This window comes from Cololabis saira, chromosome 11, assembly GCF_033807715.1.
Source record: "Cololabis saira isolate AMF1-May2022 chromosome 11, fColSai1.1, whole genome shotgun sequence".
In the NCBI taxonomy this organism is placed as follows: domain Eukaryota; kingdom Metazoa; phylum Chordata; class Actinopteri; order Beloniformes; family Belonidae; genus Cololabis; species Cololabis saira.
This window is the reverse complement of record NC_084597.1, coordinates 17,570,803-17,585,202: the sequence shown is the minus strand read 5'-3', so window position 1 is coordinate 17,585,202 and position 14,400 is coordinate 17,570,803. Positions and strand designations below refer to the sequence as shown.

Genomic DNA, 14,400 nt, shown 5'->3' with positions numbered 1-14,400 from the left:
TCATGGAAGCTGCCGTTTCAAATGTTATTTTTATAAGCAAAATCATGACAACTCAATGATGGTAAAATAGTTGAGTTTTTTTTTCTACACAGAGCATTTCCCAACATTTGATCAGTAAAAAGTGAAATTTAAATGTCCCTTTACTGTGTCTTTGGGCTGCTTCATAGTTTTTAATCAATACCAAGATTCAAGGTAAATCAAGGACATTTTAAAAAAAGAAAGAAAGAAAAAAGCCTCAGTTCAAAATAATGTGAAAATAAAAGACAATTTATCGTAATTAGGTACCTATTGCTTACATACGCTAAGACTAAAAGCCAACTTAATTTCTAGAAAACACACTGGCTTCTAGAAGAAAATCTACACATGATAAAACAAGTTGATCTGTACGCACAAGGTGTTGAAAGTCAGTTAAATTAGGCCTTTTCCCCAAATTTTAAGCTTCCTTTCTTTGCTGCTTTGTTGTTTCGCTAAGTGAACATATTTTTTTTTGCAAAAGGTTCACCACTTTAAAGAAATGTCCTCTGCTAAGCTATAACAAATCAAAACGAATTGCTGATCAATGGATATTATAACTGTGTATATGAAGTCATTCTTTACGCCAAGCCAGCTGTTTCTTTTCCAGTTGTGATTTTGAAGAGTTGTGATAAGAAAAGATCCTCATGCTAAACTGCAGAAAATCTAAATTTTTTGTTATAAAGATAACAAAAATATAATATAAATATCGGAACATCTTCAAGATCCAGACTACCTGTTTGTTCAGGTTAAACACAAATAGCCATTATTGTGTTTAGTTTGTATTAAATGAAAAAGTAATGTTTCTGTCCATGCAGTTCATTGTGTGCAACCAAAACCCATTATTTAAATTTTAATGTGGAAAATCAGAAAAAAAAAGTCTCCTCATATTCCAGTAGCATTTTATAAGATTTTTGTTTCACCATTTCTGACCACATAAGGGTAATAAATCAGTTTTAGCTCCTGGCGTGCGATATAGCGCACCTCTAGTAAGACGTGAGTGTAGTTTCAGATTTTATAGACAGAACATGAGGGATCTACCAGTCTTGATAACAACACATTAGCATTCAAAACTCTGGGTAAAACACAAACAGCTCTCCCGATGTCTGATTTAATTATTTATTTTTCAATCCAAAATGGCAATAGTTTCATATGTATTTTTCAAATAATTTTATTATACATTTAATTAAACAATGAGGGTAAAGTGGACAACATAACTGCTTTATCATTGTTAAGTATGAAGGTTAAGTAGTTTCATTTTGATAGACAACATGCAACAGATTGTTAAATAGTTCTACGTTATGAGGTTTGATTTCCCATGCACTTAATCTGACTGAAAAAAGTCTCCAGTTATATTTCAAAGTTTTTGTAAAATATTCCAGCTTGAAAAATAGGTACTGTAAGTCCTATAAAATGCTCAGCAGTTGTCTGCTGTAAAGAATCAGCAGTGGTGTACAGAAGCTTAAATTCAGCTTTCATGAGGTGTTAAACAGCCGTCGTTGGTTCATGAGTGTGTGTGGTTTCAAACCGCCTGTAGCTTGTATCTTGATAGATTGTTCCCCTGCTGTAACTGGAATATTGCACTGGTAAAAACAAAAACCTTGTGTTGGTCCATCGCCTCACTGACAGTCAAACTCACAAATAAAATGCTACATATTTCAAATATAATTCACCTGAAATTTCTCAAATAACATGATTTTTGTGTAAATAAATAGCTCTGAACCATTTAAATCCTACATTTACATCTTTGTACAACGACACAACCATGGCTCCCGAACAGTCTCAGGATCCAGATGTGCAGACAGACATTCAACTTCGCAGCCAAACGGCTGAAGGGGAATATCTTGTTACCCAAAAACCTGTAACATAAATACGGCACAACATGAACTACACATATCAAAGTATTTTCTGATGAAAAAATCAACTCAAAGCAGTAAGAAACACTCTCAGTACACAGTGTTTATCATATTCTGATAAAGGGTGGGTGTAGTTTAAATGAGGGGTTTTCAAAGAATAAGGACCACCCAGACGTGTTAAAAACCAATAGGACGCTTTAGGTGTTTTTGGGCCTGTGATCTCACATTATCCCATAAAACATTTTATAAACTCTACATTATCCCAATTAACAATTTAAAAGCTCTACTTTCTATTTCCAATATCCATCATATACAAAAAAATATGTTATTTTCAACAAAGACGTAATTCCATGAAAGTTGATTGTACATTCAAGGGTGTAAATAAGAACCTTAAACCACCCATTTGGCATTTTTATGCTACAAAACTATAAAAAAAAAAAAAAACAAAAAGAAAACAAAAGAAACCTCAGTTCTTTAAGGATAGGGTAGTTTGATGCTAATGCTAGCCATGCTAATATTATCACCATCAACTTGTTGCTGCCATGGAAGAGAAACATATTTTCTAGTTTCAAACAGCTTACACAATGATAAAAGTATTTTTTTTCTGTGCTGAGTGTGCTAACTAGCCGTAGATGCTAGCATAGCGTAATCGTTCTCTCCAAAAAAATCAAATAAATAGTGGACCCTACCAGGACCAAGACCGGACTGGAGACTTTTATGCCCTATTTGCGGTGGACTAGAATGATCTAGAGCAGTGGTCCTCAACCTTTTTTCAGTGATGTACCCCCTGTGAAATATTTTTTCAGCCAAGTACCCCCTAACCAGCGCAAAGCACTTTTGGTTTTAAAAAAAAAAGACCTAAAACAGAGCAATATGCCATCAGTAACTGATTTATTAAACATAAAAAATATTGCTGCTATGCTTCAACCACGACTCCATCGTTGGTCCAAGATTGACAGGTGAAGCCAGGTGGCCTTTTGACAGGTTAGGTGGAACCATCCTGGTATGGGGGATACTCTGCGGTTTTAGGATAATAAGTTGAATAGCCTACTCCTGAAGATAAAATTCATTTTATGAATTTAGACTTATATTTTCCTCAATTATTTATGAAATATTTATTTTTAAAGGATTTTTGCGTGGATGCTACTTTTTAAATATATGTATATTTTAAAATCTCACGTACCCCCTGTAGTGCCTTCACGTACCCCCAGGGGTACGCGTACCCCCATTTGAGAACCACTGATCTAGAGAATTGGAGCAATTTGTAATTACAGATGCCAGCTGTGATATTAATCTGGTGTGAATGTGCCATGTCCGTGGTTTTTACAAATCACAGAAAGCTCACACTTCTTCTGACTCTTTCGCAGCATAATTTTTGCAGCTACAGTAGATATAGGGATATTATGTAATGATATATCCACACATATAGTCTAATGATATGTTTTTGGTGGATAAAATAAAGAAATTTACATTTAGCTTCAGATGGAGACCTATAAAAACAACGAAGCCCAGAGCATGCACATCTACATGTAGAAAGAAACTTTCCATCTTGCATCAAGATCAATCCTGAAGTAATACTAGTCCTATGTGAAAAGGGTATTAGTTGGTTTTCATGCTTGTTCTTGTTGTATTTTGCTGTAATTACACCGTTAAACACTAGGTGGCAGTGTGGGCTCTTTTTGTAGCACAGTAGCTTTCAATGCTTTATTTCCTTTATGTTCCTCAGACAAAGCAATGGAATAATAAAAGAGTTGGAGTTGCTAAATGTTGAGAAATAGTAACTTTTTCTGAGATTAAAGCAATTTATCTTGCTATCCAACCTCAAAATGACAAAGAAGAAGTTATGCAGCGGGAAATAGAATACAGTGCTACCAAACAGGCCAATCAAATTTCATGCTTCAACCTCATGCATAGTTGCATTAATGGAGAGGTTCATGTCAGGTTACGATGGTGGCTATGCTACGTTACGGCAGCATATGTCGTTGGTTTGATGCAGAGGCATGAATCAGCCATTACACTGGCTTCTGAAGCATGACGTGATCTTAAGTTCAGAAACTTTTAAAGTAGAGTCATCACATTTTGTAAGTAAAACTGGGATCATAGTGGTTATTGATGGTGCTGGGGGTCCACAGTGTCAGATTTTGAAAATCCCTGATTTAAATATTTTCTACTCTTCTCCATCAACCGTTTGGCACATTCATCATACTGACATTGTTTTCATATCTTGGTGAAATATACAGACATGCACATACCTGCACGTACAGTTTACCCTGACATAAATAAAACTGTCTTGCACTACAGAGGTGTTCAAAAGTAGCGATATGAGATGGCAACTACAGTATATTTCCACCATAAACTAGTGCAAAAAATAACAACGAGGTTCTACAGTTGATTACCTACAGTATAAGAAAATGATTTTGGCTTTTGCGGTGGGTTGAAGACACTGCTTATCATAAAGGGTGGAAATAAATACAATACTGGATCATGTAAAAGCTGCAGCTTCACACAAACATCCTCCAAAAACTCACAGGCTTAAAGGAAAGGTTTGGAGATTATTCAGTCTAATAACACAGTTAGGTACTCATCTGAAATCATTTTCTCTTGTTTACGCTTCCAGTGCAAGTGATGGGAGCAAAAATCAATCTTCTGTCTGTTCAAAAACATGTATTTTATTAGACAGCATTTCTCTTAGTTGGGAAGTGATTAGGACCGGAAAAAACGAGTAGCTATGAAAATAAAATAAAAATTTCTAGAATCGAGCCTTTTGGTACACCACTATTTATGCAGTCATCTATACTTAGGCATGGGACCTAAAAAACAACTCTAATCATTGTTTTATATACAGGTTTACATTATTGGGTGCCCTTGTTTTTTTTTCTTGGCTTCAGTCATTAGTGTTAATCTATATTACTAAGAACAGTCCCGCAACAAGGATTTTCAGGAACTTCTACAGGTCTTCCACAAGTCCTTGCCATAGGGTAAGTACTTAAATAAGGTTAAAAAAACTGCTGGGTGGAAGGTGGTGGTAACTTGTGCGGATTGGGTACCCTGTAGGCAAGAGGTGAAGTTTAAAGAGGACCTATTATGGCATCTAATACCTATTTTAAACAGGCCTTGAATGTCTTAAAAACAAGCTTTTGATTGTTTTTGCTAAATAAATTAGAAATTCAGCCTCTGAGCCATGTCTGCAGCTTCCCAGTGTCTGGATTCTGAGTGGGCGGGGCGGCTATGATAATCAGGCACTGTGCTGATTGGCTGCCTGAATGACGTGATACACTGCAACGAAAAAATGGCGGAAGCTCCGGCCGGCGGAGTTACCGTGTCCTAACTGCATGCGATGCGAGCGAGCGTCAGCGACAAAATCAATTCCATTGCTTTATTTTCTATTGGACTGTCCTAACTGGCCGCGAGCGACGCAGCGAAGCAGCGAAGCCGCGACGCAGCGAAGCCGCGACGCAGCGAAGCCGCGACGCAGCAAAGCCGCGAAGCAGCAAAGCCGCGACGCAGCAAAGCAGCGACGCAGTGACGTGGCGCGCCGTTTTGAGCTGAACATTTGTCGGAAGCCCTGCTACTATTTTCTTCCTGTCGCTCGCGTTGAAAGCGCTGTGTGAAACAGTCACGGATGAGGAACGGCTGATCCAGTTAGTTGAAATGAGAAGTTATCTCTATGATACCTCCTCATTTCACTACAAAAACCTCAATAAAGTGGCAGCTGGCTGGAGGGAGATGGACAGAGAGCGTCCGATGTCACGCAGTGCGACGCGATAGTCGGACGCTCGCATGCAGTTAGGACACAGTGTTTAGTTGTGGGCGTGGTTTGCATTTTGGTTACGTAACGAAAGGGAGCAGAATCTGTTCCGCTCGTAGAAGCCACAGCACACTGGATGGCTCATCCGGGCGGCTGTACAGACACTGCAGAATTTGGTTGCTTTCCTCCTTCTCTGAGTTGGCAGGCTGAGGGGAGACCACTTTATATATGTTAAAGCAAGAAAAAACTTGTTTTTCATAATAGGTCCCCTTTAACCTTTCGAGTTTAAGTCTTCTCATTCATCTTCACCATCTCTGTACACAAAAAAAGTGTACACACAAAAACCCTATCAATTACTTTATTGTTCATTTTGTTGTTCTACTTGATTTTTCTTCCCCTTGTTTTGGTAAGGAGTAGTAGTAAGCCAAGTCACTAGATCCTTCCAGGACCAACACTGTAATTGAAAAGATTGAGGAGGAGGTCCACCCGTATACAGCTGCTCTTAAACTATAATTTCTTGGCTGCTTTGAACCTCCATGTTAGCTAAATAGGATGTAATGTAAAGATATTTGCAATCAACTTGTGATCTTGTCCATCATCACTTAAACTGGAAGCACATTGAGAAGTGATATTTTCATGAGAAAAGAATAGATAAAACCTATGTCTGTGATCTTACAGAAACCTGACTAGTGTTTTAAGATCTGAAAATCTGCAGAACTATCCTTTAATGGGTAGGGGTGGCTTCAGGAGTAGGACATTTGTTTTGTGCACATTGTGTTTTTGGATCACAGATGAGGCATCTTCTTCAGCAAGTCTTCTTTGCATGAAAATATACAGTTCTGTAGACATAAGCAGCTAAGCTGGGTGAGGTGAAAAAGAGGCACATTCACCTCTAAAAGGATCAGCCCAGTGTTTGCGACATTCAAGCTGAATAAATTCAGCTTATTCATCAGTCCTTTTGGTACAAATGTCAATAAAGGTCTTTGTGACTGAAAGCTACGAGTAAATCCTGAAATTTGTCCCTCGTTTTTCATGGTCCTCAGTAAGACTCGGTCTGTCCTGTACCGATGAGCAAAAAGGGCAAAAATCTGGGGAACACCAGTGTCTCCCAGGAGCAGCGAGAAACAGATTGCCACCAGCAGGTGGATCAGAGGTATTGCAAGCAGATTAATATATAAAGGGATTGTTGCTGTGGACTGTACAGTTTCAGTTGTTGCTTTAATGCTGCATGCCCTATTTTTTCCTGCTTTCTGTTTCTTCTTCGGAGCAAGTGTCATATTAAGGCCTTGGGTGGCCCCAGAGGCCATGCTGAAGTGAAATATTTACACAGGGTGCAATAAAAACTCCAGCTGCTATTAGAATATGTATTAAAAACAATGACGAACAATACTGTTTTGTGACTAAAACAAGAAGTAGTTTCCTCTCAGAAGCAAGACGTTTCAACGATCGTACTCTCATTCAATCAATGAACAGTTCATCCATCTTTTATGCTTTTTTTTTTTATTTAGGCCACTCTGTATAGCAATACCATTTCTAACCATGTGGGACAAAGTTCTCACAAGATGTGTCGGATCGTCCCAAACCATAAGGACTGGATTTGAGAAATTGAATTAAATACACTCTATGCGCATCCTGTTTGAATGTCTGGAGCTAGTATTATAAGTACCCCAGCATGTTCTCGGCGGGAAATCAAAAATTAGAAAAGTTTAGCCGTCGCTGGGTTAATACAAACCAGACTGTAACTATCTTTATTTCAGCTCTGAAGTTGGACATTTTAACATCGGAGTCAAGGGAGATTGATTGGCTTTTGGTGCCAGTCGAGGAACTGCAACTAAACTTAGTTCTGCATTAGACTCAACCTGGAAGTTAGAGGCACCAACTATGCAGATATTTTGGTGCCATATTTAGGCCAGGCTAAGCCCACTCACTTACATTAGGCTAAGTTTGGAAATCTGACCGGATCCGGTGCCATTTTGCCCAGACAGATGGTACAGACTCCAGCAGACCCAGCTGATCCTGGATAGGATGAGATGGTTACAGACGAGGGATGGACGGCTAGGCTGTACCCAGCACAACCTTCCACTGACATCAGTATGAACCATTTTGCATTTGGGAGAAATTTGCCCAACTGAAAGTTTCATCGACTTTCTTCTTTTCTGAACAAATGAAACCAAAAACTATCTGCAAAGATTTATCCAATATTTTCTTTCTTTTAATGTGGTTGAAGTGATCTATTTCTTTCTTTAATTTGATGTTACATTTGCCTTGCGTCTTTGCATCATGAGGGTTTTTTTCCAGTTGTAATTGCCCATCACTGCTGGAACAGCTGGAACATGTGGGTGAAGATGAGTGCGGTTTTGCAGTTTGTCCTGAGCTCATGAGTGTGAATGCTTGGACAGCACATTGTTCAGAAACACAAATGAAGGGGGTCTCGTTGTACGAGATTAATTTAAGGCTTACAATATTTCCATATATCTTTCTTGTAATTTTCTGTAATATTTAAATGATGCATTCTATAAAATTATCACTGTAAAAGAGTCATGCTACAGAACTGTTTTGTTTTCTGGATCCACCTTGACCTGATCAGTCCATTCCTCCTGGAGAGATCCATCTGCATCTCTTTTGTCTAATCTTTATCGTTTCTTTCACATGGTCCTTTAATTTATAACCCAAAAGACCTTAAATCCATTTCCTCCTTCTTTGCCCCTTCCAGCGATTATGGTGGCCCATGCCAGGTCCTTTATCACCAAAGCTCCTGGTGTGAACTCTTACTTGGGGCCGAGCAACCCCCCACTGCCCTCCCTGGCACTCCCGCTGCGGCCCCAGCACCCCGCTGCTATACTCATACTCCTCTGCGTTGCCCCCGGGCCCCCTCGCTCCCGCTCCCCTTCGCACTGGCTCAGTGTGCGCTCAGTCCGGCCGGGCTGGTTGGCGGAGCCGGACCCTGAACCCCCAGGCTGCTTGGAGGAAATGGTGCGAAATATGTGGTTGCGTTTGCGGAGGAAGTCTCCCCCGGCTGCGCCCAGAGCAAAGCTGCCCTTGCGGAGGACCACACGGGCGCTGGCAGACTTGGTGGGGCGAGACCTCTGGTTGTACTCCAGTTGGGAGAGGTGGGACGCGTATCCGTCTGGAATGAACTGGAACACATGTGAATCCATTAAGTTTATTGACCAAGCATTTAACCTCAAACACAGGAAGTTATATAAACCTTTTTTATTATCTTTAGTAGTATGTGAATTAGGGCTGTTCGATTTTGCCCAAAAATAAAATCTCGATTTTTTTCTCTCATTACGATTACGATTACTCTGTGAATTGACAAAAGGCAAAGAAATGATTTCAAATATGCTGTTTTTTTATTGAACAATAACTGAACAGTGGACACAGTAGTAAATCACAGGAACGGTGATCAGGATGAGTGGACTGGACACGTGTACAAACATACATGCTATCTGGACTGTGAAGGATGAAATTAGACAAATTGCTATGTGGTAAACTATGTATCTTACTGAATTCTGTTGTTGATGTGATCATGAATCTTACATAGAACGGGGCGGGACTTTGATAAGCGTCAGCTTCTCCCGTACCCTTTTCGTCATGTGCTGAGTATGCAATGTATAATGTTCTGGAGATGAAATGTGTCTATATAAACATGCCGAAATAAACGAAATAAATAAAAAAAAAAAAAAAAAACATTTGCCCCATTGGGCTTTAAGTGCAAACTTTGCTCTTATTAAACCAAAAATGAATGAATAAAGTGCAAAACTCTGTAAAATAAGTTGAAAAAAAGTTTTAAAAAATATAATAAAATATAAAGTTTTATCTCTGAAAAAAAAATCAGCAAATCAGCACTTGCAAACATACAGTAAGTTATATTTCCAATTAAATAAAACAAGACATTTTCTAATTAAACTAAACTGGGTCTTTGCATGCTAAATAATAATGCAACCCATGAAGGAGGTAGAGGTGTGTAATGTCAGTCATTACATTTGCTATTCACATTTGCAAGTTTTTATCAAGGAACACGAGCCGGTCTACCGGTGGCATGTTCCAACGCCCCCTCCTACACTAAAGAGCCTCTCCCATGGGGCACTTGTCGCAGGTATTGAGAGGTATTTCCATCAATCATTAATATGGTATCAATCATTAATATGTGTGCAGACAAAGTAAAAAAAAAAAAAAAAAAAAAAAAAAAAGTGGAAAAATCGATTTTCACGTTTTAACATCGTTCTAATTACATAATCACGATTACGATTTAAAATCGATTAATCGAACAGCCCTAATGTGAATGTTAGTGCTCCCTCCTTTAGTCCTATATTTTTTTTCTTAAAGACACAACAAAAACCATCTGATCATAGTGGGTCTGGCCTGAGTACATAAAAAAAAAAACTCCATAATTTCAATTTTCAGTCATTCTGATGCAGATTTGCTGCCTAGTTTCAGGTATTTGGCCTGTCACATGACCTACTGTCAACCAAGCTTTGGCTGTTGGACAGACGGCCTCACATCACTTTTTAAAATACTCCCATACACAGAGGAGTTAGAGGTGGGCTCACCAACTATGAGGTGCCACAAAAACCAAAACAAGCAGATTAAAAAAAAAATCTAAAAAAAAATGATCATCATCATCATCCCTCCACCACCGTGCTTGACAATGTGTCTCCTGAAATTTCTTCTGGCCACCCTACTAAAGAAAAAGTACTCCTTTTCATTGTGATGTGATGAACTTTAACATTTGCATTTAAATTTGATGGGAACTAGGGATGGGCGGTATAGACAAAAAAATTTATCACGATAATTTCTGGCATTTATCCCGATAACGATAAAAAAAATACCAATTCAACTCCACCTTTTCAACTATAAATCTATCTCGCTCTCAGATCTGCCATGTTTGTTACACAAAAACGTCATCAACGGGAATTTTTCTTTCTTTCTTTCCTTGCTCTCTCCTTACTCCTTCCTTCCTTCCTTCCTTCCTTCCTTCCTTCCTTCCTTCCTTCCTTCCTTCCTTCCTTCCTTCCTTCCTTCCTTCCTTCCTTCCTTCCTTCCTTCCTTCCTTCCTTCCTTCCTTCCTTCCTTCCTTCCTTCCTTCCTTCCTTCCTTCCTTCCTTCCTTCCTTCCTTCCTTCCTTCCTTCCTTCCTTCCTTCCTTCCTTCCTTCCTTCCTTCCTTCCTTCCTTCCTTCCTTCCTTCCTTCCTTCCTTCCTTCACGTTGTGCGTGGATTTAACACCATAAATCAGCTTTACACAAAAACGTCATCAACGGGAATTTATCGTTTTTACTGCGAGATGACAAATTCTTATCGTGAGGAATTTTTTTGACGGTATATCGTGAACGGTAAAATATCGCCCATTCCTAATGGGAACCCTGAGGTTCTTCTTCTTTCCCTTTTGCTACAGCAAGTCATCCGTCTCCATTTACCCCTATCCTCTGCATCCTCTTCTCTCTCTGTCTATGGACACGCCTTCCTCCTCTCCTCTTCCTTCAACCCACAGTAGCCCAATTTCGATCAGTTCATCTGAGATTGTGTTTGCCTAAAACCTAAGAACTACTACAATCAGACGATTTTAAATGTGTCGTAACACAAAAAAAAAAAAGAACTGACAAAGAGGGTACTAACTTCTGTACGGGACTGTAATTAAAACAGCGGTGTACTTTTACTTACTTTATGTTTTTCCAATGCATGCCACTTTACACTGGAACGCACTTTGCAGGGTAACTAAATTATTTGGAATCAGCTTAATTACTTTTGACAACGGTTTCAAACTAATCAGCATATTTTGTGCTCTTTGCATGATCTCCAAATTTTTATAAAGTGTAGCAGCTGTAAGTATTTCCTACCGACTCACATGTCTGACTTTCATTTTCCTTGAAGGACCAAAAATGTTGATTACGTAACGTTTAAGGGAAGCTTCACAGTAATAGTCAACTAGGGCTGGGCGGTATGGACTAAAAAATGTATCACGATAATTTCTGGCATTTATCCCGATAACGATAAAAAAAATACCAATTCAACTCCACCTTTGTAACTATAAATCTATCTCTCTCTCAGATCCGCCATGTTTGTTACACAAACACGTAAATTTATCCTTCCTTCCTTCCTTCCTTCCTTCCTTCCTTCCTTCCTTCCTTCCTTCCTTCCTTCCTTCCTTCCTTCCTTCCTTCCTTCCTTCCTTCCTTCCTTCCTTCCTTCCTTCCTTCCTTCCTTCCTTCCTTCCTTCCTTCCTTCCTTCCTTCCTTCCTTCCTTCCTTCCTTCCTTCCTTCCTTCCTTCCTTCCTTCCTTCCTTCCTTCCTTCCTTCCTTCCTTCCTTCCTTCCTTCCTTCCTTCCTTCCTTCCTTCCTTCCTTCCTTCCTTCCTTCCTTCCTTCCTTCCTTCCTTCCTTCCTTCCTTCCTTCCTTCCTTCCTTCCTTCCTTCCTTCCTTCCTTCCTTCCTTCCTTCCTTCCTTCCTTCCTTCCTTCCTTCCTTCCTTCCTTCCTTCCTTCCTTCCTTCCTTCCTTCCTTCCTTCCTTCCTTCCTTCCTTCCTTCCTTCCTTCCTTCCTTCCTTCCTTCCTTCCTTCCTTCCTTCCTTCCTTCCTTCCTTCCTTCCTTCCTTCCTTCACGTTGTGGATTTAACACAGAACCATAAATCAGTTTTACACAAAAACGTCATCAACAGGAATTTATTGTTTTTATCGTGAGATGACAAATTCTTACCGTGGGGAATTTTTTTGACGGTTTATCGTGAACGGTAAAATATCACCCATTCCTATAGTCAACATATGAAATGACAACTTTAATAATCAAGCCCTTTAACGGTTCATCTGATTTTATAAACACTTGCGTCCCGAGAAACTGTCTGGTGGCTTTTATTACACTGAATCTAAACATACCTGACACTGGTGCTGCATCTTCTTCGTGGGCCTTCCCACGATGTAGATTTGAGAGGGAGACAGGCCCATGGACGTGTACACAGAGATGTCCTTGGTGGAGCCGTAGGCTGCAAAGATCCGCATGTGGGCCTGGATAAAAGGAGCCAGGTCAGCGTTTTAGAGATTGAGAGCACTGTGTTGCATTGCTACAGACTCCCGCCCGCCCTCCCTTACCTCGTTGATGAGGGATTTGAGAAAGTTGGCCTTGTGTCTGAGTGGGTCGTGAACCAGCCCATCGCAGAAGGAGACGACGCCGTGGGGAAAGTTATGCTGGGAGAGCCAGGCCACCACACGCTGCTTCTGCATGTCAGGACGACCTGTGACGTAAACTATCAGGTAGCCCAAGTCCTGCCAGTACCTGAGTTAAAGAGAGAAGTGTGACACGGTGTCCACAGCCTTACAATATAAAGATCTGACTATAAGCAGTACTCGAGTTGAGGGGGGATGAAATAAAAAACAGTCCAAATCATCCCCCCTGTAAAACTGCCATCCCTCCTTTCCCTCCCTTATGTCATTTCATCAATGAATGTGGTTTTACTGCTATTTCAACATTTAGAGTCATCACCAGAAAAATAACACCAGAAAAATAACTTGACTATTTTTACCGGTTTCAAGTAAATTTTCACTTGAAATAAGTAGAAAAATCTTGCAGTGGGACAAGATTTATCTTCTCATTACAAGCAAAAAAATCTTGTTCCACTGGCAGATTTTTGTACTTATTTTAAGTGAAAATCTACTCTAAACAGGTGAAAATTGTTGTTTTTTCCAGTGATGAGTCTTGTTTAAAGTGTAATTAGATTTTTTTACTAAAATGAGACATTTTAACTAGAAATAAGACTAATATTCTTGTTAAGATTTTGAGTTTTTTCAGTGATCCATTTTACTTATCCTGTGAAGGACAGAGTCATATTGATAAGTTCAGAAACTGTTTTTTATTGTTGTGTTTTGATGTATTTGATGTAAGCCCAGTGGATATTTAAAGCTTACAGAAGGCTGCATTTAACTGCTGCTATGTCATTCCTGCAGTATTTCTGTAGGTGTTTTGGTCAGTGCTATTATTTGTAATATATTATATTATTTGTAATCAGCACAAATTATCTGTCCCCATATGATAAAATCCACCATCCCCCCTGATTTCTTTTTACAACTCGAGTACTGACTATAAGGCATTTAAAAAGTCTTAAATATGTGCAGTGTGTTCCAGTTATAGATGAATTACACTCCTCGGCATCTCTGGCAATGTTGACCCTGAAGTGTTTGAGAAGAGTCTGACTGATCTTCAAAAATATCCGTAATAAACCTCCCATTTATAACCGTTACGTTCATAACCTTTAACCTTTAGTGTCCTAAGGTTTCCATCTCTGCTTTGTGCAGATGATGTAGCCTTGTTGCCCCCATCTCATAGTGATCTTCAACTTTCTTTTGAGTTGGGTGTGAGGTGCTGCCTCAGATGGAGGTTTTAAGTAAGTTGGGGTCTTCTTCACGAGCAAGAGAAGAATAGAGCGGGTGATTGACAGGTGGATGAGTGTGGCATCTGTGGTAATGAAGACTGTTATATTGAGGAAGCAGCTGAGACAAAAGGCAAGGATTGCTGTTTAGCAGTCGATTTAAGTGCCGACCCTCATCTACGGTCACCGACGACCATAAAGATGAACAATGGGATTATGATTTGAATTTCCTCTGGTGAAGTGAGAAGTTCAGTCATCCCGGAGGGGATCAGAGAATCAGACGTAAATGCAAGGGTACAAGAGTCTCATACATCCAGCAAAATTAAGTCAAGGTCAAGAGTCAAGAGCTAGAACCGTAAATATGTCTGAATAGTTTGGTAACACAGTGAGCACTTTCTTCCCACGGTTCTGTTGTTCAGTTCACGTG

General features: G+C 39.6%; 1 protein-coding gene across 2 annotated transcripts in view; it reads right to left on the bottom strand.

The window, feature by feature from the left end:
* Positions 1 to 1,015: 1,015 nt before the first annotated feature.
* Positions 1,016 to 14,400, bottom strand: part of LOC133455042 (membrane-associated phosphatidylinositol transfer protein 2-like) — a 113,261-nt gene continuing 99,876 nt past the window's right edge. For both annotated transcript variants that reach the window (XM_061733857.1, XM_061733858.1), the window contains 3 exons: positions 12,700 to 12,883; positions 12,487 to 12,615; positions 1,016 to 8,753 (listed from right to left, as the gene is read on the bottom strand). In XM_061733857.1, the coding sequence (XP_061589841.1) occupies positions 8,385 to 8,753; positions 12,487 to 12,615; positions 12,700 to 12,883 (682 nt within the window). In that variant the 3' untranslated portion in view covers positions 1,016 to 8,384. The remainder of the gene's footprint in view (positions 8,754 to 12,486; positions 12,616 to 12,699; positions 12,884 to 14,400) is intronic.